General features: G+C 41.0%; 1 protein-coding gene across 5 annotated transcripts in view; it reads left to right on the top strand.

The window, feature by feature from the left end:
- Window positions 1-22,059, top strand: part of LOC144059722 (plasma membrane calcium-transporting ATPase 1-like) — a 62,955-nt gene that overhangs the window by 32,910 nt on the left and 7,986 nt on the right. For 2 of the 5 annotated variants that reach the window (XM_077578993.1, XM_077578996.1), the window contains 14 exons: window positions 5,447-5,629; window positions 7,223-7,437; window positions 7,764-8,006; window positions 8,863-9,104; window positions 9,185-9,422; window positions 10,168-10,347; window positions 10,423-10,510; window positions 10,582-10,688; window positions 10,924-11,115; window positions 12,676-12,889; window positions 13,765-13,976; window positions 15,018-15,125; window positions 16,797-16,979; window positions 20,639-20,879. In XM_077578993.1, the coding sequence (XP_077435119.1) occupies window positions 5,447-5,629; window positions 7,223-7,437; window positions 7,764-8,006; window positions 8,863-9,104; window positions 9,185-9,422; window positions 10,168-10,347; window positions 10,423-10,510; window positions 10,582-10,688; window positions 10,924-11,115; window positions 12,676-12,889; window positions 13,765-13,976; window positions 15,018-15,125; window positions 16,797-16,979; window positions 20,639-20,879 (2,646 nt within the window). The remainder of the gene's footprint in view (window positions 1-5,446; window positions 5,630-7,222; window positions 7,438-7,763; window positions 8,007-8,862; window positions 9,105-9,184; window positions 9,423-10,167; window positions 10,348-10,422; window positions 10,511-10,581; window positions 10,689-10,923; window positions 11,116-12,675; window positions 12,890-13,764; window positions 13,977-15,017; window positions 15,126-16,796; window positions 16,980-20,638; window positions 20,880-22,059) is intronic. The other 3 variants (XM_077578994.1, XM_077578997.1, XM_077578998.1) reach the window with 2 other exon arrangements.

The following is a 22,059-nucleotide window of genomic DNA, read 5'->3' on the forward strand; positions in this document are numbered from 1 at the left end:
GCAGTTCTCCAATTTTTGCAGCACTCCATCCAAACAGACCGATTCTCTCTTCAAAATAAGATTTTTGCAAACTTCTTCTATATTAAGAGACTTTTCTGACCTACCAAATATAAATAAATGGCAAAGTGAAAATAAAAATGGATATCAAAAATATAATTCAAAAATTTTAAATAAAATAGTATAACTATATATATATAATAAATATGAAAAACAAGATTATAAAAACAAACAATGTATAAATGTATATGTTATTATTTATTTCTATTTATATATATATTTTTTTATATCCTTTTTATTTTCGCTTTTAGTCATTTCTTTGTTTAAAATTTTGGCAGTTTTGGTCCTCCATACTCTCGACACTATTTTTTTTAAAAAGTGACTCGCAATGATGTTTTTTTTTTCCCTCCGCCCAATTGACAAGAATGGAGCCTGTCAGAAGGCAATTATGGTTTTTGCACATTTCCAAAGAGGCGGTGGCCATTTACACGGCAAAAGCTAAGATTTAGCCACATGTTAGCAGCGATATATACAAACAATCGTGAGAGAAACTCAATTTATCTTGTTTATTTTTCAAGAACATGTTTACATTCATGTTTTGACCCAGTGCTTATTTTAGCTTGGGTTACAAACGACCTGACTTTTTTGAGATACGAGATGTCATTTGGTGAGTTTTTTCCCCCCACTTTATGGTGGCAATAAACTGAATTCAATAAACATCTGTTTGCCACGTGCTACATTGCCTAGAAGAACGGCCCACTAGCTTAATTCTAACGTGCATGAAAAATGCCATTGACGTGCTAAAATTAGCTTTGATAGTCGCAAAGACAAGCACACCCAAAGGAGCAGCACATTGAATTGGATGCGGCATTAAGTCACGATGCAAGATGTTTTTATTCCTGTTTTTATAAAGTACAAGTACAAAGTCGATGCCCAGGGATGTTTTTGTTTAGAGGTTTTTTGAAAGCTTGTTTGGTATCAGGAGAAATTAAAGGAGAAAGAGAAAAAGCAAAACTTGTTTTGATGTGTGTCATCATTATTGGCGCGAGAAAAATCGATTGAAATTGTATTTCTTATTTTTTAAATGATGAAATTGCGATTTTTATCTGATCATCATCCAGCCCGAGTTGACTTGGTGTCGAAATCAAGCGCACCCCAGAGTGACTTCTAAGTGTTAATGTGCCGCCTGTGTGTGTTTGTTTCTGATGGTCGTTACCGCCAGCAGGAAAGTGCACTCGCTTTTCTGTGATTGTCGGACTTCCTGTGCAAGGTGACGCCCGCACGCACGCACGCACGCAAGCAAGCTGCACCTCCTGTGGTTTGAGCATCTGCTGCCACAATCACAAATCAAGCGCGCTTTCTTGCATACAATTCCACCTTTTTTTTTCTTTTTACGCTTCAGTTAGCTTCAGTTAGCCTAGCCACTGTTTGCAGTGTTGTGTGGGTTAAGAGATGCTAGTTCTTGCTCACAGTCAAACTTCGCTGCTCCCTGGTGGTCACGAGACCAAATGCTGCAGGCTTCAATTGGTCATCCAAAAACAACAGCAACACTAATACCTTTTAAAATGTATTTTTTGATGAAATAATACATTGATAGTATATTTAATATACAATATATTAAAATAAATATATATATATAATAATGCTGTATATATTTTTGCTTAATATAACAAAACCTGATTTCACTCCCACAAAGTAATCAAAACAAAAGTTATGCTGAAAAATTATATATATATAAAAAAATTAAAAAAAAGTCATTTAAAAAAAAAAAGTAGCGTTTGTGAGTTGCACCCTGGCATAAAGATGTCAACTGCTCGTCTTCTTCTTTTTTTCTTTTTCTTCTTCTTGCTTGGTTTTTGCAGGTTGTTGCTCAGGACTTTGATGTTGTGTCGTCATCGTCGTCTTCCTCCCCTTTTCCCCGTCCCGCTGCCGGCCTCGTCTTGGCCTCTTCCTCCTCTTCTTCCCCTTCCTGCCATCCGTCCATCATCCGTCCATCATCCGTCCATCCCACCCAGCTGTCGTGGTTCTGCATCGCTGTGGTTTTTCGGGTGGTCCTTTTTCAGTTTGTCGTCTGTTTGTGGACTTGCTGTCGTTTTTCTTTTTGATTGTCCGACCCCCCTCCCTCTCCCCCCTCCCACCAGCACTGCACACACGCACACACACGCGCGCACACACGTCCCATGGTGTCGTCGTGCTGTGATTGGTCGGTGGGTCTCAGTGTCAGTTAGTTCCGTGTGGTGTGCTGGATGAACGCTCCGCAGCTTCCTGGTTTGAAAGTCAACCCATGCAGCTTCACCATCTCGGTGACGCTCTGTGTTTTGGCTCTGTCAATTTTTATATTAAAAAAATCTGTCAATCATTTGTGCAAAACGGGGCTACTGATTTATGGCCCCCGGTAAAACAATGAAAAGACCAAAAAACTTTTTTTTTTTTTTAAAGCCAGATGTTGGCATTTTTTCGTTTAAAGGTTACCGTCGTTTTGTGCGAGGTTATTAATCCTTCTGTCTTTTCATATTCCGCCATTGATCGTTTTATCCGAGTTCATAAATCAACCTGAACATTCCTTTTTTTTTTTCACATCCAAATAGTTTCCCACTCAGGGGTGAAGCACTTTGAATTTTGAAGAACGACCACGGAGGAAAAACAAAGTAGATAAATAAAAGAAGAAAAAGCATAAGAAGGCACAAGCTAGCTTTGAGGCCTGAATTTGAATCAGCGTTTTATGGCAAGTCATCAAACTTGACCGACATGCTCCGCCCACAGGCAATGTCAAAAACGCAACTTTTTCACATTTCACGTCGCCGATTGGTCTAATATTTACAAATGAGGTAACGATGTGAAAAAAGTCATCAAGAACCTTTCAATACTTTGAAAATGAAAAACATACAGAAGAGGATTAGGGCCAGTGAAGTCAACCAAAAAAAAGATTGGCAGGATTCTCAGTTTAATCGCAGAATTCTGACATTAAAATGAGAATGCTGAGATTAAAGTCAGAATTCTCACTTTATTTTATTATGAATTTATTATTTATTCTAAAGTGAGAATTCTGACTTAAATCACAGCTTTCTCATTTTAAAATCAGAATTCCGTGATTAAAGTGAGAATCCTGCCAACCCTTTTTTTTTTTTTTTTTTTTTCCACTTCACTGTCCCTAATCCTGTTCCGTAGAAACATGACGTTAAAATGGCTGCTTCGAAAGAGAATGCCATTCTTCCTGTGTCTTTTTTTTAGCATCACATGGCTTCTAAAGTTGACATGTCTACCAAATCCATGTTGCTAAGTGGAACTGGATTGAGGGGCTTCATTTTCACAATGTCCCCTTCGCAAAAGTTTGACTTTGAACACCCCCCAAGATGCTTAGAACGAAAATGGCCGACTTCTTGTGTCTCTTTGGACTTTTTTTTTTTTGTGGGTCTCCTCATGATAGACATGCCCACCAAATTTCCTGATGCTAATTGAAAGTGGCTTTGATTTCCCCCCCCCCCTCAAAAAAAATCATCTGCCCGAAATGTGCCCCCCCCATAAACGAGCAGAAAATGATCGTCGTGAAATGTTGGCCATCATTTCCCGCGAGCTGTTTTTGCGTCGAAATGCGGAGGTTTTCAGCGTCAGATTAACTGAGGAGGCTTTTCTGCGCGCAGCGGTGCATGCTGGGAAGGGGCTCAATGGAACGCATCCGCCAGATGCAAATACGCCGTTTGCTTATGCAAATGAGGCCAAGACTCGCTGTCGGCTTTCCGAGCTGCCAGCCGAGCTTTCACGTGAGACAAATGCACTCGGCCTGGTGTGTGCTGCAGGTGGCAAAAGTTTTCGGGTCCGGCCGAGGTTCCCCTCGTAATCCTCCCGACAATTAACCTTTTGACCCTTGGGCCGAGCGTTTGTGTCCATCACCGGTCGTCATTTCAAGAAATAAAATTAAATAAATCTGGTAACATCATGAAACTTCCTGAGTGGATTTTTATTTTTAAAATCAGATTAATCACATTTTAGAGTTTTGATTCATCACGATTAATTAAAAGGGCTTTTTTTCTTCTTCTTTTTTTTTTTATCAACATGATGCTACGGCCTTTAAAGGCACAAATGGTACAATATGACCCGAAAATGTCTCCGTCAAACCAAGATGTCAGACTTCGGGCGTATGCTTTTATGAGAGCGACGTCTACCGAATTTCATGCTAGCTTTGTGAAGATGAAGAAAATGAACCGTGTCTGAAATTTCCGTTTAGATGCAAAACGGCAGACTTTGTTGTGTTTTTTTCAGACAATTCTTCCTGAGACTTTTTTGTGGGTCTACTCATGAAAAACATGCCCGCCAAATTTCATGTTGCAAACCAAAATTGGATATGCGGCTGGATTTTTGAAATGGCAAGAAAAATGACTTGCATGACCTCGAAATGTTTGCTTCACAGCCAAATGGCATATTTTCTTCTTATCTTCATACTTTTTTTGTGGGTCTACTGATGATCAGGCACATCCACCAAATTTCATGTTGCTCAGCCAAACTGGATTTTTAAAATGGCAGGGAAAAAAACGACCTTAAAATGTCCGCTTGAAAGCAAAATGGCAGACTTTCAGTAGCTTTTTGGGCCTAGTTTTTTGGGGGGTCTACTGATGATGACAGGCATGCCCACCAAATTTCATGTTGCAAAGTCAAACTGGATGTGGGAAATGTCCGCTTCCAAGCAAAATGGCTGCCTTTCTGTGTCTTTTTGGGTATCTTGAGACTTTTTGTGGGTGCTCGCCAAATTTCCGATTGCTAATTGAATGGGGGCAGAAAAATTCTGGTCTATCATGTGACGTCCTGGGTGGAGGCCCAGTTGGTTTTTCACATAAACGTGCACTAAATATGTACAATTCAACTAGGCATGATCAAAGCAGTCACCAAAAAAGCTTCATTCAAAACCAAAACCAAAAAAACGGGTTTGTGTTTTTGGGGTGGTCAGAAACGGACGGAAGGCATCGCTGTTGGTTTCAACGTCGATTTGCTTATCCGGTTAAATTTCACCCGCTCGGTGAAGCGATGACAAACGTGTGTGAAGTTTGACCGCTCTGTGTTGTAATCTGCTGTTGTGTGTATTGCGTCGGCTGCGCTTCATCACAATCTGGTGTGTGTGTGTTTTGTGAGCGCGCGCGCGTGTGTGTGTGTGTCTAATACAAGCGACTGTTGATTGTTGTCATGATGAAAGCTCCTCTGCGCCCTGAAAGATGAAAAAGGATGTGGGGCCGCCACGTCGGTGCTAAAAGCTGCTGCTTCCTCCCTGCAACAAAAAACAACAACAACAACAAACTTTTCCCGCCTTCTTTTCAACCCTCTCTAACCTTTTCTCTGCTTCTCTGCCCTTCGTCCTCCTCCTCCTCCTTCTCCTCCATCCTTCACACACACACACGTTCATCCACGTCCTTGTTGCTCCTCCCCTTTTTTTCCTCCCTCCCCCCCACCCCCTTTTCAGCCAAGACCCAGGACGGCATCGCCCTGGAGATCCAGCCGCTGAAGAGCGAGGAGGCGGCCGAGTCGGAGGAGAAGGAGGAGAAAGAGGAGGCCAAGCCGGTCAAGAAGGTCATCGTGCCCAAGAAGGAGAAATCGGTGCTGCAGGGGAAGCTGACCCGGCTGGCCGTGCAGATCGGGAAGGCCGGTGAGGCAAACGCCACAAAAAGCACATCAAAAAAAACAAAACAAAAAAAAAACGCTTGACTTTCAGAGTGGGCGTAAACGGGCGACGGCGATACAGTCATATATTCACGTGAAAGATAATATACACACACTCAACCTTTTTTATCCTTTTTAAATACTTTGAAATGAACACGAATGACCCCAAAAATCTGTATGATAATATTTGTTATACTATATGTAGCTGTAATTTAAAATATTAAATGTATTACTTTTTTTCTTTACGTTTTTTTTTTTTAAGAGCTCGTACCAAAACAATGATGGGTGGATGCAGTAAATGTGTGCGTGTTCCTTTAAAAGCCCACGAAGCGTTCCGGCAAACGCTGCATCACCAGGCACTCGCTTTTATGCAATCGACCTTTTTGTTTTTTTGTTGTTTTTACCAATCGTAGACGCTATTCATCAATTGGCCCATTTTTCAATCAACCTTAATTCATTGACTTTGACATCAGACGTGGGTGAGGATGTTTTCTCCCTCATAATTAGACGCCGATTTTGAGACCTTATTAAAATTAGGATGGAAACGTTTTGGAGCGGCGCGATGAAGCTGAAAAGCGCACACACATTCATGTCTGTTGTGAAGCCGCGGTTGCTAACCAAAACGGCAGCATCCATGGAGTCGCGTTGGCAATCATTTGAAATTTGGAGTTTTTTTCAGCACAATTTAACGCTTCGATTTCCAGCCGAGTCAAATCGACGCCTCCAGAAATGTGCGAGACAAGAATATTGAACATTTTGATGATTATGAAGCTCTTAAAATTTGAAGATTTCTAACTATGAAAATATTGCCATGCATTTTATTCCCAGCCAGTTAACGGTGAATTAGAATGATCTCATCCACAAAGTCAATTTAAAAAAAAAAAACAATAATAATAATAATGTGAATACTGTACAGGTAATATTTAGCTTTTTCTTATTTTATTTTTATTTTTTTTAAATACAGCTTGATTTGATGGGATTTTCCTGGGCAGTCGGTAGAGGAAAAGTAAGATTTTTTTTTAACTCTACAAAAAAAGTATATAATATAATTTTTGCCAATATTAGAAGAAGAATTTTAAATGAACAAACTTTTTTTTTTTTTTGTGTTTTCTCAGTAGAGGAAATAATGAGCTCACATTGCCAAATGCTACAAAGAAAAATAAAACAAATTTGATCATTTAAAAAAGAATAATAATTGCAACTGGCTTTTTTAATGAAAGTATTTAAATCGCAAAACAAAACAATAAATGAAAATATTCATATTTGTTAGTTTTTTTTTACTGCTATTTTAAAAAATAAAGCACAATAAATTAGGAAAGGAAATAACGTGCGTATTTGCCACAAGTCTCTACTGATTTTTAACAAGTTGAACAAATACAATAATATTACAAATAATGCAACTATGATCTATATTTGGCATTATTTAATTTTTCTTACTGATAGTAAACAAAAGTTGATTATAATGTGCTTTATATTTTATATTAAAAAAAAACAAGTAACATTTGAGTGAGTCAGTCAATATAAACAAATGTCCTTCTTGTTGTTCAGCTTCTTGTCGACTGTCGGCCGTTGTGTGCAGGCCTGATCATGTCGGCGGTGACGGTGATCATCCTGATCTTGTACTTCGTCATCGACACGTTCGGCATCCAGGGCCGCACGTGGACGTCGGAGTGCACGCCCATCTACATCCAGTACTTTGTCAAGTTCTTCATCATCGGCGTCACCGTCCTGGTGGTGGCCGTCCCCGAGGGCCTGCCGCTGGCCGTCACCATATCGCTCGCCTTCTCCGTCAAGGTCAATGCGGCCATCGTGATTGATTATTAGCCATCAATAAACCTTCAACAACGACAATCGCACGTTGCCTGTTGACCTAAATCACATTAACGCCACTCTCTTAATGCTAGCGCCTGCTGGGAAATGCCATCGCTAAGCTAATGAAATTAGCATCAAACTTGCAGTCGTTCCAAGTCTTTAGGAAATATTATATTTGAACAAATAATTTTACAAATGCTAAGTTCCGACAATCTTTTTATAATATTCAACATGATTAATCCATCATTATTTATCAATAATCAATAAATAATAATAATAAATAAAACTGCTCGGCGTCCATCTTGTAGAAAATGATGAAGGACAACAACCTGGTGCGTCACCTGGACGCGTGCGAGACGATGGGCAACGCCACGGCCATCTGCTCGGACAAGACGGGCACCCTGACCATGAACCGCATGACGGTGGTGCAGGCCTACGTGGGAGACACGCATCACAGGACCATACCCGAACCCAGCGCCATCAAGCCCGACACGCTGCAGGTCCTGGTCAACAGCATCTCCATCAACTCGGCCTACACCACCAAAATCCTGGTGAGAAAGAGAACAGCCTATGCTAAGCTAGCCTAGCTCGTCCACATCTTGACGCGGGCAGTAGCTATCATTGAAGTTTTAGCTTTTGCTAAGCTAATGTAGCAAGTCTACTTGTTTTACTCATACAAGATCTGTGATTAAAGTTCTAGCATGTGCTTATCATGCTAAGCTAACGTAATTTCAAAATGAAATTCTGTTGGCTATGTCCGGTCAAAAACTAGTGTACTGTTGAAAAAAAGCACAATACACATAAAAACACTTTTGTTGAAAGGTAACAAGTATGCCATCGTTGGCTAATTGCTAAGCCAACATTAACAGTCCCAAGCAGTCAAATGCACCACACGTGTCGCACAAGAGCCAAAGCTTTTTGTTTACAAAATGTGTCACATGCTAATTAGCTAGCCTAGCTTGTCCACATCTTGACTCGGGCAGTCGCTATCATTAAAGTTTTAGTTTTTGCTAAGCTAATGTAGCAAGTCTACTTGTTTTACTCACACAAGATCTGTGATTAAAGTTCTAGCATATGCTAATCATTGCTAAGCTAACAAGCAAGTTTAAATCATCTCTCATGAGACACGTAATTGAAATTGTAATAATTCAATCATCAGTAAAATAAGAATTCCAAAAAATGAAATGACGTTGGCTATGTCTTTGTTTTTGACCAAATTATATGAAAATGGCCCAAATGTTAAGACAGCATAGTAAGCAAGAAGTTTTTTTCATGTGCTAATTAGTTAGTCAGTGGCTAACAATCGAACTAATGTCTGCTACATTGTCAATCAGTGCCCCCCCCCCCTTCTTTTTTTTTTCCCTTCAAACTATTCAAAGGTATTCTTCTTCCCGTTGTTTTGATCAGCCTCCCGAGAAGGAGGGCGGCCTCCCCCGCCACGTGGGCAACAAGACGGAATGCGCCCTCCTGGGTCTGGTTCTGGAGCTGAAGCGGGACTACCAGCCCATCAGGGAGGAGGTCCCCGAGGAGAAGATGTACAAAGTGTACACCTTCAACTCCTCACGCAAATCCATGAGCACCGTCCTCAGGACCGCCGACGGAGGATTCCGCATGTACAGCAAGGGGGCGTCCGAGATCATCCTCAGGAAGTGAGTGCCTTCGTTTGCGCCCGGCGGAGAGATTCGCACCCGCGTGCGAGGGAGTCATTTGCCTGCCGCGCTCCCTCCAGGTGCTCGCGGATCCTCGACTCGGACGGTCTCCTGCGCGTGTTCAAGCCCAAAGATCGCGACGAGATGGTGCGCAAGGTGATCGAACCCATGGCCTGCGACGGCCTGCGCACCATCTGCCTGGCCTTCCGCGACTTCCCCGCCGACGGCGGCGAGCCCAACTGGGACGTGGAGAACGACATCGTCAACGACCTCACGTGCATCGCCGTGGTCGGCATCGAGGACCCCGTCAGGCCTGAGGTGCCCCCGAACCCGTCAGCCGCCGATGCCGATCGCGTGCACGTCCGACACCAAATGGCCGAACATTCAAAGTTACTTCGATATGCAACATTACAGACGTTTAAACCTTTAAATATGGTATGTTCAAGTATAAACATTAAATATGGTACATTAGAGGCGTACATTACATTTGATATCATTCTATTATATCAATTTAGGCCTTAAATGTTATTAAAAAGCATTCAATAGAATGTCCAGAGAATTAAAAATGTCAATTGGAATTTGAAAAGAAAAATGTATTATTCCTGTCACCAATGTCCAATATGAACCACTAATGCCACCTGGTGGCATAAAATGACCTTCAACACATATTTATGGCTAAGTTTCACACACCTTTTAACTGTTTAAGATGGTTTTAACTTCAATTAACTTAATGAATTATTTGCTGAAAAAATTTAGAATCAATGATCTGAAAGATTCAACATCATTTGCGTTCGGTAAATTTAATGTTTAAGAGTATGACATTTAGAACAGATATAACGTGCAATTAATTGTGAGTTAACTATGGAAATTATGCAACAATGATTAAAAATTGTCATATGTAGTAGCCTACATTAGTACATTAGAGGAGAAGTATGGTCTAAATATAGAACATGAGACGATTGTACGCTAAATCCAACGAAAAGCCGCTGCCTGGATAACGTATAACATGAAATCAAATTTGGGGGCACCGTTTCTGATGCAAATCGGATCCGTTTGTCGTCAGGTCCCCGACGCGATCGCAAAGTGCCAGCGTGCGGGAATCACGGTTCGCATGGTGACGGGCGACAACATCAACACGGCGCGAGCCATCGCCACCAAGTGCGGAATCCTGCTGCCCAACGAGGACTTCCTGGCTATGGAGGGCAAAGAGTTCAACCAGCAGATCCGCAACGACAAGGGCGAGGTGGGCGGAGCCTCAATATCGTGTGATGACAACCCAAAAACAGGAAATGGACCAAAACGTTTTTGCTTTTTATAGGTCGAACAAGAGCGTCTGGACAAAGTTTGGCCTAAATTGCGAGTTCTAGCCCGTTCGTCGCCAACCGACAAACACACGCTGGTCAAAGGTGGGAGTCGCGCTAATAGATGCTAGTTAGCATGTTGTGGTTGAGGAGCTCACTTGGCGCCTGTCGTTTAGGCATCATTGACAGCACGGTGGGCGAGACCCGGCAGGTGGTGGCGGTGACGGGAGACGGAACCAACGACGGGCCCGCGCTCAAGAAAGCAGACGTGGGCTTCGCCATGGTAAGCGTTCACTCGTACCGTTCGGACACCAAAGTCGTACCCGGAATGAACGTCCCGGCGGTCCTGAGAGTTCCTGACATCCAAGACGAACATTCACAAATTCAATTCAAGCACTTCAGAACTTCTGTTATGAAGGAGACTTTAAATACTGATTGAAATCTCGGTTACGATATTTGCCGCTGAGCGGAATCGTTCTTTTCATGACCCGCTTTCTCCTCCCTCCGCTGGTCACCAGGGCATCGCCGGCACGGACGTGGCCAAGGAGGCGTCGGACATCATCTTGACGGACGACAACTTCACCAGCATCGTCAAGGCGGTGATGTGGGGCCGCAACGTCTACGACAGCATCTCCAAGTTCCTGCAGTTCCAGCTCACCGTCAACGTGGTGGCCGTCATCGTGGCCTTCACCGGCGCTTGCATCACGCAGGTGAGGCTCGCGCTCGCGGGTGGCCTCGTGCCACGCGACACCTTCAAACAGGGTTCCCTTTGTTTACATTTGTTGCCAAGAGGAAATCTTTTGTTTGTCAGTATTTTTTCAAACTTCAAAATGACATTTGAAATTTTGCCAGGTACAGTTATTAAATAAAAAAGATTAAAACAAGTATATATATCGTATCCATTTTAGAAAATAATGACCATCAATTTACATTTTTAAAAAGCAGTATTATTAATTTAAATGAGTATTAAATAAATAATCAATAAATAATACATTAACAATTAAGAAAAATATTCATTTAATTTCATATTTAACTCTTTGACTGCCAAAAACGTTCAATAACGTTTAATAAAATCCTATGGAGTGCCAAAGACGTTAAAAGACGTTTGTTTCAAAACAGAGGTGAAACTAACCATTTTCTATTGTTGATTACTGAAAAACGGAATAAGGTAGAAACAAACTTTGTTTTCTGATGAAAGATGAGAGTCCAATCTTTCATTTGGTAGTATGTGTGTTTCCATAGTCCAAACACATCATTTTCTGTGGACCTTGAAAGATCAGTCAAAAATGGTTAAATCGGCTGGCACCCACGGCATCCCTTTTCTGAAAACGTCTGGCAGTCAAAGAGTTAAGTATATCGATTTTTTTAAAGTCAGTATTTAAATACCTTTTTTTTTTTTAAGTTGAAAATATGATCACATAATTCAAAACTATATTATAGAATAATATGTTGTTACAAATGTTACGTTTTAATCTAAATTACAAAAAAAGTTGGATTAAAAGCAATTCTCAAGAATCTTAAATTATTTTGAATTTATCAGCGCAAATTATGGTAAACAATTCCTTTAGAAATGCATTGTCACGAAACGATTACATAAATCCAAGAATTCACATTTGACTTCACCAAAATAGAAAAATGCATTTAACTGAGTTGCATTTCCACAAAACAAAAACAAATATAAAAACGTTTTGTTTCGTTAAACAAATCTAATCTAAGAACTGGAGTCCCAGTCATGCCTTGTTTCCTCGTCGAGTGTGTGCGTTGTCATCCGGCGCGCCGCTTCCATTCTTTTGCGAGGCATTTCCTTCGCCTACTTTGTGATGCCGACCGGCCGGCTGCTGCGGGCTCGCAGTCGGTCGCCGCTTATCGCTCCTGCCAGCTGTCAAGTCTTGCAATGATTTCTTTATTTCTTTTTTATAATGATGTCAGGAGTTGACTTTTAGCCATTAGTCACATTCTGACGCACGCAAAAATCAAAAGACACAATGAGAATTCCACTTCAAGTGTTCTTTTTATTCATTTATCTTTCAACGACAATGAATACTTTGTAATTTCCACAAAATGGATCTTGCGATTGACTTCAAAAGCTTCCATCTTAGCATCCAGCTATTAGCTTTCGGCATTCCCACGCAATTTGTGCAGAAATTGCACTTTGTCTACTTTCTTTACATTCGCTTTCATTGTTTAAAGGCGACAAATCCGCTTTGGCTTTGATTGTCAGCGTGAAAGGGGCTGAATTGTGCCGCTTGCTTTTTGCCGCTGTTGTTTAGGACTCGCCGCTGAAGGCGGTGCAGATGCTGTGGGTCAACCTGATCATGGACACGCTGGCGTCGCTGGCGTTGGCCACCGAGCCGCCCACCGAGTCGCTGCTTCTGCGCAGGCCTTACGGACGCAACAAGCCGCTGATCTCGCGCACGATGATGAAGAACATCCTGGGACACGCCGTCTACCAGCTGGTCATCATCTTCACGCTGCTCTTCGCCGGTCAGTTGGGGTTTCGGGGGGGGGGGGGTCAAACATGTCATATAAATGTTTTACTTTGCCGCCATCTTGTGGCGTCTTGGTGCTTGGGAACTATGTTGAAGGTAGGGCAGGAGCTTCATTTAGTTGGGGAACACTAATATTAGGATTGAAGTTTTTTGGACGAGGGGAAAAAAATTATTCTAAAAGAATAAAGTCAGATTTTTAATTTTATAAAATGAACCTTGCGTTTTTTGGGGGGAGAAAATAGTATTAATCTTGGGAGATTAAAGTCCTGTTTTTTTTTTTTGAGAAAAGAGAAAAAATTATTGGATTAAACTAGTGTTTTTTTGTTTTGTTTTTTGCACAAAAAATTATTTTCATTCAAAAGGAGTACAAATAAAAGATTTAAATTGTCATTTATTTTTAAGACAATGGTAATATTCGATTAGACTAGATTAATGTGTTTTTTTAAAGAAAAAAATCTGAATTTTATTAAAATTATATTTTGGGGTGAAAAAATAAAAAATTTTTTAAGGCATGTTTTTTTTATAGTTTGACTTTTAAAATTTGTAATTTTATGTGTGTGTACATATATATATATATGTGTGTGTGTGTGTGTGTGTGTGTGTATATGTATGTATATATATATATATATATATATATATATATGTATATGTAGGGGAAATGAATTTTTTTATAAAGGCATAGGTTTCATATTTTTATTATCTTTTTATTCTATGTACTGTATTATTATTCATATGTTTTTATATTAGGCATTTTTTTGCAAAAAGTTCTTTGATTTGAATGAAATAGGAGTACTACAAAAGAAATAAATAGAAGTGCTTGAAAATAAAGGTGAAGGAAAGCGCGAATGAGCCGTTGTGCATCTTGTGCAGGCGAGAAGCTGTTCGACATGGACAGCGGTCGCAACTCTCCGCTGCACTCGCCGCCGTCCGAGCACTACACCATCGTGTTCAACGTCTTCGTCATGATGCAGCTCTTCAACGAGATCAACGCCCGCAAGATCCACGGCGAGCGCAACGTCTTCGAGGGCGTCTACCGCAACCCCATCTTCTGCAGCGTCGTCCTCGGAACCTTCGCCCTGCAGGTGAACTGAACTGAGATGTGACGACCATCTGATCGATTTTTTGGGGGGGGTTAATTGTTTTCCGTAGGCATTTCAATTGCCGCCGTCAATTCTACCTTTTATTTTATTATTGTTTTGCCATGCGTGGGTCCAGCCAGTCCGTCTCCCCCGCGAATGGCGGTGGTCGACTGTAGAGTAAATTTTAAAGTTCTTTAAATAGATGCTCTATTGTTTGATCAAATTGGTAATCAGATATTATTTATTTATATATATTTATTTTTTTCCCAAACTTGCTGATCAGTGATCGGCCAAAAAATCCTGATCGTGTAAAGCCTAATTTCTATATATATATATATATATATATATATATATATACAGTATATATATATATATATATATATATAAATAAATAGTTTAAAATATTTTTGAATCATTTTTTTATAATTCAAAGTAAAATAATTTAAATAATTAAGTAATTTAAAATATTTTTGGGCCATCCAATTAATTTACTTTTAATATTTTTTAATTTTATTTCATTAATTTGGTGGTTTTAATGTTTTTTGTTGTTGTTGTTGTTGTTATTTTCTTTTCTTTTCTTTTAACCGAACAAGTGCTATTTTTTTGGGCCATTTTTTATCATTCAAATTAAAATAATTTAAATAATTAAGTCATTAAAGGGTTAGGGTTAAAATTGGGGCCATCCAATTAATTTACTTGTATTATTTTTTAATTGTATTTATATAATTCATTAATTTGGTGTTTTTTAAGTTTTTTGTTGTTACTGTTGTTTTTTCTTTTTTTAAATCAACAAGTGCAATTTTTATTATTCAAGAATTTTGTTTTTTTTCTACTTCAATGCAGTTAAAATGGCCGTCAATTCTGTGTATTTTCGCTATTGATGAGCTAGTCCTTATCCAACGTTACTTGCGCATTTTATTATCTTTGCGAGCCGATTGGACATCAAAGCTGTCATTTTCGTTCCCCCTTTAAACATCTCTGAGCTTATTTTTGGCACTGTTTGGCGTGTTGTTTGACTTCCTGCCGCCTTGTGGTCCCGCTCAGATCGTCATTGTCCAGTTTGGCGGGAAGCCCTTCTCCTGCACGGCGCTGACCATCGACCAATGGCTGTGGTGCGTCTTCATCGGCGTGGGCGAGCTGCTGTGGGGGCAGGTGAGCGGCGCACCACCATTTTACCCGCACGCACCTCGTGGCGGCGGCGGCCAAACTGTTGCCATCGCGACCACCGCCATCGCCACGGTAATGAGCTCGGCACATGAAAGCGACGCCCGAGGGGGGATTCGCGGGCTGGAAGCTGCGGATGAACCCGGCGTGCGCGTCCCTCAGCGAATGCGCGCCAACGTGGCATGCGAAGGCACCGAAAGCCGAGAAGAAGCGCAAGCAGCCTGCTGGGTTCACGCGGAGGACAAACGCACAAAAGATGCTGACTGACAAAGAAGGCGTGGGAGGCGTTTAGTCAATATAGCCCACGTATCAGACCCGATTAGAACCACATGAAAACTTGTACAAAATGCAAAGAAAAAAATGACATCACAAAAGGGAGATACTGTAAAGGCCCGTCCGTCATGCGGGTTACGTTCCACACCATCCTGGCGATTTACATGTAGAAATACATTGAAGGTATTTCATCACAATTACACACATTTGAAAGCACAATACATTGATAGAGATCATAAGCAATTGATCAGAACATTTTTTTCCCCAAACTAACGAAACGCATCATCTGACAATAAACATCAAAGATGTCCCTTCTGAAATGAACCTACAGCCTTCGCTTTGTGTAGGCAAAAAAAGCAGGATTGAAGAGGATTTGTCATTCAGTCGTCCTCAGCAAAAAAACGCCACTGATCTTAAAATACTTCCTGTTGTCACTTTTCCAAATGTAGGCACGAGCAAACAAAATAATCTGTCTAGTGGTCAACAGTGGGATTACACCCAAAACAGAAATACCACATAAAGTTATAAACTGTGCAAAACAATTAACGACATCTTGAGTGGCATTTGTTAAAAGAAGCAAAAAAAAAAGATTTTGTTAAAAAATCATATTAAGTAGTGTGAGGGGGGGAAAAAATCCTATCGATCAGAAAGCAGAATTTGCATCTTCAGGAAATTTGTAGCAAATCCTGAAAAATGATTTTTTATTTATTTTTTAACATTCTACTTAAGCGTTTACGTCGGAGCTACCTAAAAAACAATTATTAGCTTTTCACTGACAACTGCCAATAATTTGAGATTAGAGCTGTTAATATTCATTTTAAAAATGATTCTCAAATTAATCGACAACTATTTTAATAAGAAATTGACTGATTATGTTCTGTGTTGAATCCAAATAAGACATTTGCAAACATCTATTTTTTTACTTTGAAAACAGTGACCGACTCGGTAACATCGTCTCCATCAATCCCCGTTTTGATCACCATATCAATACGAAAAATAAATAAATAAAAAATGCTTTAATGCAAAACTAAAATGAATCCAATGAGTCGATTAATCGATTCACTAATCGATAGATGAATCCATTCTAAAAATATTTGATAGTGCCAGCACTATTTGAGATTGACCTCCTAGCTGTGTTGATTTTAAATCCGAGCAATGCAACTTCGCCCTCTACTGGCGACTGTATGTCACTGCAGTAGTTTACGAGTTTGACAGACGAGCTGGACGTCGAAAAGCGACAAAGGTTTCCGGCGGCGCCAGCCAACGACGCCATTTCAGTTTGATTCATTTGACAAATTTGCTTCCTTGGGACTGGCGCGACCAGCTAAAAGTTTTGACTTCCTCGCGTCTGGCCCGGCCCACTGAGCGCTTTTGTGGCTCCCGCAGCTGATCTCGTCGGTGCCCACGCATCACCTGAAGTTCTTGAAGGAGGCGGGCCACGGCACCACCAAGGAGGAGATCCACGAGGAGGAGATGACGGCCGACGCCGACGAGATCGACCACGCCGAAATGGAGCTCCGGCGGGGACAGATCCTCTGGTTCCGCGGCCTCAACCGCATCCAGACGCAGGTACGAGACACGCACCTTTGGCCAAAAGTATTGAGACGCGCCTCTTCTACTGATATGGGTTTTTGTCTGGGCCGATACGGATCCCGATAATTAGTAGGCGAGGGAGCCGATATTCATTTGCTGTTAAAAGAAACAACTTGTCAAATTTTCAGCATTCTTCTTTAATATTCACTGCCATTGACGGCTATAGACGTCAAAAATCCATTCTAACTATTTCTATAAGTTTAACATTTTTTTCCCACTTTTAACATGAGTATGTAAACCTTGCATTTTTATATAAATTATATATTTAGTACCGATATAAAATTTGTGATTAATCGTGAGTTAACTAGTGAACTCATGCGATTAATTACGATTAATAATTGTAATCGGCTAACCCCCCTAATTTTTAATAATCTTTTTTTTTTTTAATAATCAAGTAATCACTTGCAACCATTTTTTTATATGTAAAATTGTCCAAATCCTCAGATTTCAGCATATCAACTGTAATTAACTGATTTCTGTAGTCAAAAAGATTCATCAAAATTAGGGGCAATTAAAACTTTTAATCGTAATTAATCGCATGACTTCACTGGTTAATGAAGTACGCGCAATTAATCACAAATTTTCTATCTGTTCTAAATGTACAATAAAACAAATTCTAGGTTTTCATACTCTTGTTAACAAATGTGGGGAAACATTAAAACGAATAGAAAAAAAGTTCAAATGGATTTTTGACGTCTATAGTCGTCAATGGCAGTGAATGAGTTAAGTGTGAGCGAGTGAGGTCCACGAATTTTCTTCCCTGAATGCTTTGAAAGTGCATCTCGTCAAGTTTGAGAAAGTCGATGTCGGCTTCCCTGTTGAGCAGATGTTCTCTTAATTTCACACTCTGCTGCCGCGCTCAAGCCAAACAAGCTTATTGGACGCTTTCATTCAGTCGCAACTCCACGTGGGAGGTGTGTGTGTGTGTGTGTGTGTGCGTGTGCGTGTGCGTGCGCACGTGTGTGTGTGCGTGTGCACGCGTCCTCCTACAGGATTGATTAACGCTCACTGAGCATTAAGTTGTGTCCACGGGCAGTCCCGTTCAGTCCCAATGGGCTTCATTAGCCTCGGCGCTAACGTCCCCCCTGCGTGCACACACAGACGCACACGCCTACAATAACAGCAGCCAGCCTGCCGTCACACACACACACATCCCCACCGTGCTATCTTTGTGGGGACATCTCATTGACATGATGCATTTCCTAGCCCCTCCCCTTAGCCCCAGCCGTCAAAAATGATTGCCTAGCCTCTAAAACCGAGTCTTGACCTTCAAACAGAGGTCTGAACTTGTGGGGACCACCAAAATGGAGTTAAAGCTGCAAAAACACACGTGTACGGGCCCCACACTGTAGCAAAGACAAAACCACACACACACTTACACACACAGGAAATGCATGCATGGAAGCTAAGTAAAGTAGTATAAATATAAGACACTTAGCTTAATAAACTTAGTCCACTATCTTCATGCTAATGCTAAATAGCATCTATGTTGTTGTGCTTCAAGCCGTCATGCAACGAATAGAACACAAACAGCAGCAACAAGTTAAGAGAAGATAACACTTTTTGAATTCTTCCCAATGTGTGAAAAAATAAGTTCTTTCAATCACTTTAAGTGTGTACAACGTGGACGCACGGCACCACACTGCCCCCAAGAGGCACAAACTATATATATTTGATTCATTAAATATATATTTCAGTATTGGCATCGGCCTCAAAAACGGCTTATTTGTCACGTTTGAAGAGGCTAAAATGTGTCCTCGTCTGCTTAGTTGATTTGTCAACACGAAGATTTAAGACCCCCGACACGATGAGCTGGAATCGCATCAGAAAGACGAGGAAGTCAGGCTGCGGCCTTTTTGCCGCATCCTGCGGAGGCAGCCATGTTGGCTCCCTCGGGAAACGTGGCAAGCGGCAAAAAGTTTTCAAGCTAATTAGCGTCTTATCTCGCCACGCTCGTCTTTGCCGTCGTCCTCGGCGCAATCCCGGCGACAGCGTGACGTATAATTGCTCCAAACGCCACCTCGCTTATCAGTGGCTCGTTGGCGCCTTCTCGTCCCCGAGCGCCGCCAGCCGCTTTGTTCGCTCTTCCGCTTCACCGCACCTCCTCCTCCTTCTTCGTCTTTGTCTTGGCTTAATGACTGACACACTTTTTCCCCTCATTTGGTGCTTTTTTTTCTCCAACACTCTCATGACCTGAATTCTCTGCCTTCGTCATCATCATCATCGCGGTTTTGCGATTCGAAGATTCCAAACAGCTGACAATCACGAACGACCCCGCCGAGATGTTGACGTTTCACCCGACGTGTGATTTTCAACGGCCTGAATTTTTGTGGGTCTGCTCATGATTGACATGTTTAGCAAATGTTGCTGAATTGCCCGGCTGATTTAAAAAATAATAATAATAATAATTAAAAAAAATCCAGAAGTTCGTTGAAAAGCGCCACATAGAAAACAAATGGCAGACATTTTCTGTCTTTTTTTGGGGGTTTAAATGATCGGCTAAATTCATTTCCTTCCATTTTTTTCCTTTTTTACAAACTCAAAATATTCTTCAAAATCCGCTGATAAACGATTGAAAAGGGGATCGAAATTCGGGAACGGGAAAATCGTCCACAAATGTGCAGATCTGCAAAAATATTTTGTTTTTTAAAAGTAGCAGAAGACCGTCCAACTTTTTCCAGTTCAACTCTTTAATGATAGCAAAAAGATGGCGTCGCCGTTTTCAAGCACACGTGCAGAAAGAGCTTCTTTCTGCCCAAAACGATTTGTCACAACATATTCGTCCATTTTCCAACGTGTGACTCCACAGCCTTAACTGGTTTCAAGGGTTCCGTTGCAAAAGTTAGCAAATGTTACAAGCGGCCATCAGCGAGCGAGCTCAAGTCACTCGTCTGATGACGTGCGACAAGCTAACAAGGGGCTGAATTTCAAAATCAGAAAGATGTTGAAACATCCATTTCAAGGATGCTTTCAGAAAAAAAAAAGCAAAATGGCCGACTTCTTGTGTCCTTTTGGGTATGGCTTCTTGAGAATTTTTTATTACATTTGTTATTATAGTATATTTCTATATATTTATTATTGTTATTTCTCTATTATTTATTTATTTGTTAACTTAATTTTTTTTTTTTTTACTTTTTTGTCAACTTTTATTTATTTATTTTACTGGTGACTTTTTATTACATTTATTGTTAGTTATTATATTAGTATATTTCTATATATTTGTTATTATTGTTATTATTTATATTTATTTTATCTTTAAATAATTTTTATTGACTTTTTAAGTATTTTTTTCTTACTTTGTATTGATTTATTCTTTTTTTCTTTTCTTTCTTTTTTTTTTTGTTAGAATTTTTCAAAAAGTGTGTGTCCAGCAATGAGACCAGACGCTCCCGTCCGTCCCTTAAAAAAAACAAACGCACCCAAAAAACGTTCTCATGTACAAAGCAGATGGCGCCGTCTTTTTCTCGCGGTCCAGCGAATGACGTCATCCCGTCACGTCGGCCGGGATGACTTTTCTTTCTGCCTGTCTGTGCTTGTCTAACTTTCTTCTTCCAGCTTTGTCTAACCCGTCGGCTCCCGTAACCTCGCCTCTCCTCTCCTGCGTCCTCCTTCTCTCCCTCCCGGGCTTCCTTCAGATGGACGTGGTGTACACCTTCCAGACGGGCCAGGCGGCGGTGCCGGGTGCCCTGCGCCGGCAGCCCTCGGTGGTCAGCCAGCACAACGACGCCGGCGCCAAAACGCTCTCTAGTCCCACTCACTTAGGCCTTAGCGCCTCCTCCTCTCTGGGCAACTCGGCCGGGGGGGCCGCGGGGGCCGCTGCCGCCGCCGCCGCTGCCGCCGCCGCCGCCGCCGCCTCTTCCTCCTCCGCTGCAGGCAGTGAGTCGGCTAAAAGCCTAGCTGGACTCTTTGTTTTGCTCTCTTCTTAACTGCATGAACAAACGCGGGTTGTCTGCACGTCACGCCAGGTCGTCATGACAACTGCTTTCTTGCACAAAAAGACATCAGTGAGTTAGAAATAATCTAAAATTGGGAAAGGCCAATGGCATCCATCCACTTGCAGTTATTTAAGGCCATCAACACAATAGAACGACTTAATAATAATAATCCACAAAACCGTGTCATACAAGGGCTGTCAAAAAAGGCATCCAAAGGTTATGTGCACAAAAAGTACTTATGTGAGTAACAAAATGGCTTCTCTCGCTAGCTATTCGTTGCACGATAGAAATAAACTGAATGAATCAAAATAATCCAGAGTAAAGTAGAGGAGTCATTTGAACAAGAATTAATCCTCAAAGTCAAATTGCTCGGACGCATGCACACACAAGCTACACATTATATGATTGATGTGATCAAAGATACTTGTGATGAACGCCACCTTGTGCAGTCCAAATCAACCAAAAATATGGAAATGATCTACAAAGTCAAAGAAAAAAAAAACACTCTTGTCATGCAAAGGCAAACATTAGCACCCACAAATGTATTAATCAATTAATACAATTGCGCCTCTCATAATTTATTCTTGATAACTTGGACAATAGGAATAAACCAAAGAAGTAGAAATAATCCACAAAGTCAAAAAAGTCCACACTCTGCACTTGTGCATGTATGACATATGTATGCCGATGTATTATTCATGTGCTCATACTTAGTAATAGTAATGAATGCAACTAGAAATAATCCACAGGCACATGTAATGATCGTGTCCAGTGATTGGTGACGTTCATTCATCAATTTATGCAATAGAAATAAACAGGACGACCAGAAATAATCCACAGCGTGCTGAAGGCGTGCAGTCAGCCTGCTGGTCACGTGACTTCAAGCGTGTTTGCATGTTCTGTTGCTTTCTGCTTTCTGCTTTCTTTGGCCTCCATCTTGTGGCCAGCTGTCACGTGTGACATCATCGTGTCATGCCGCCATCTTTCTTTTGTGGATTCTTGCAGAAGGATTTTTGTGACTTCTGGATGATTAGCTGAGGTTAAAGGAACAAAGAAACCAAAAAGTTGTTTGCGCTGCCAACATTTTGTGACTGATGTTTTGGTTTTGTTGTCGTGTGGAC

This window comes from Vanacampus margaritifer, chromosome 10, assembly GCF_051991255.1.
Source record: "Vanacampus margaritifer isolate UIUO_Vmar chromosome 10, RoL_Vmar_1.0, whole genome shotgun sequence".
Lineage (NCBI taxonomy): Eukaryota > Metazoa > Chordata > Actinopteri > Syngnathiformes > Syngnathidae > Vanacampus > Vanacampus margaritifer.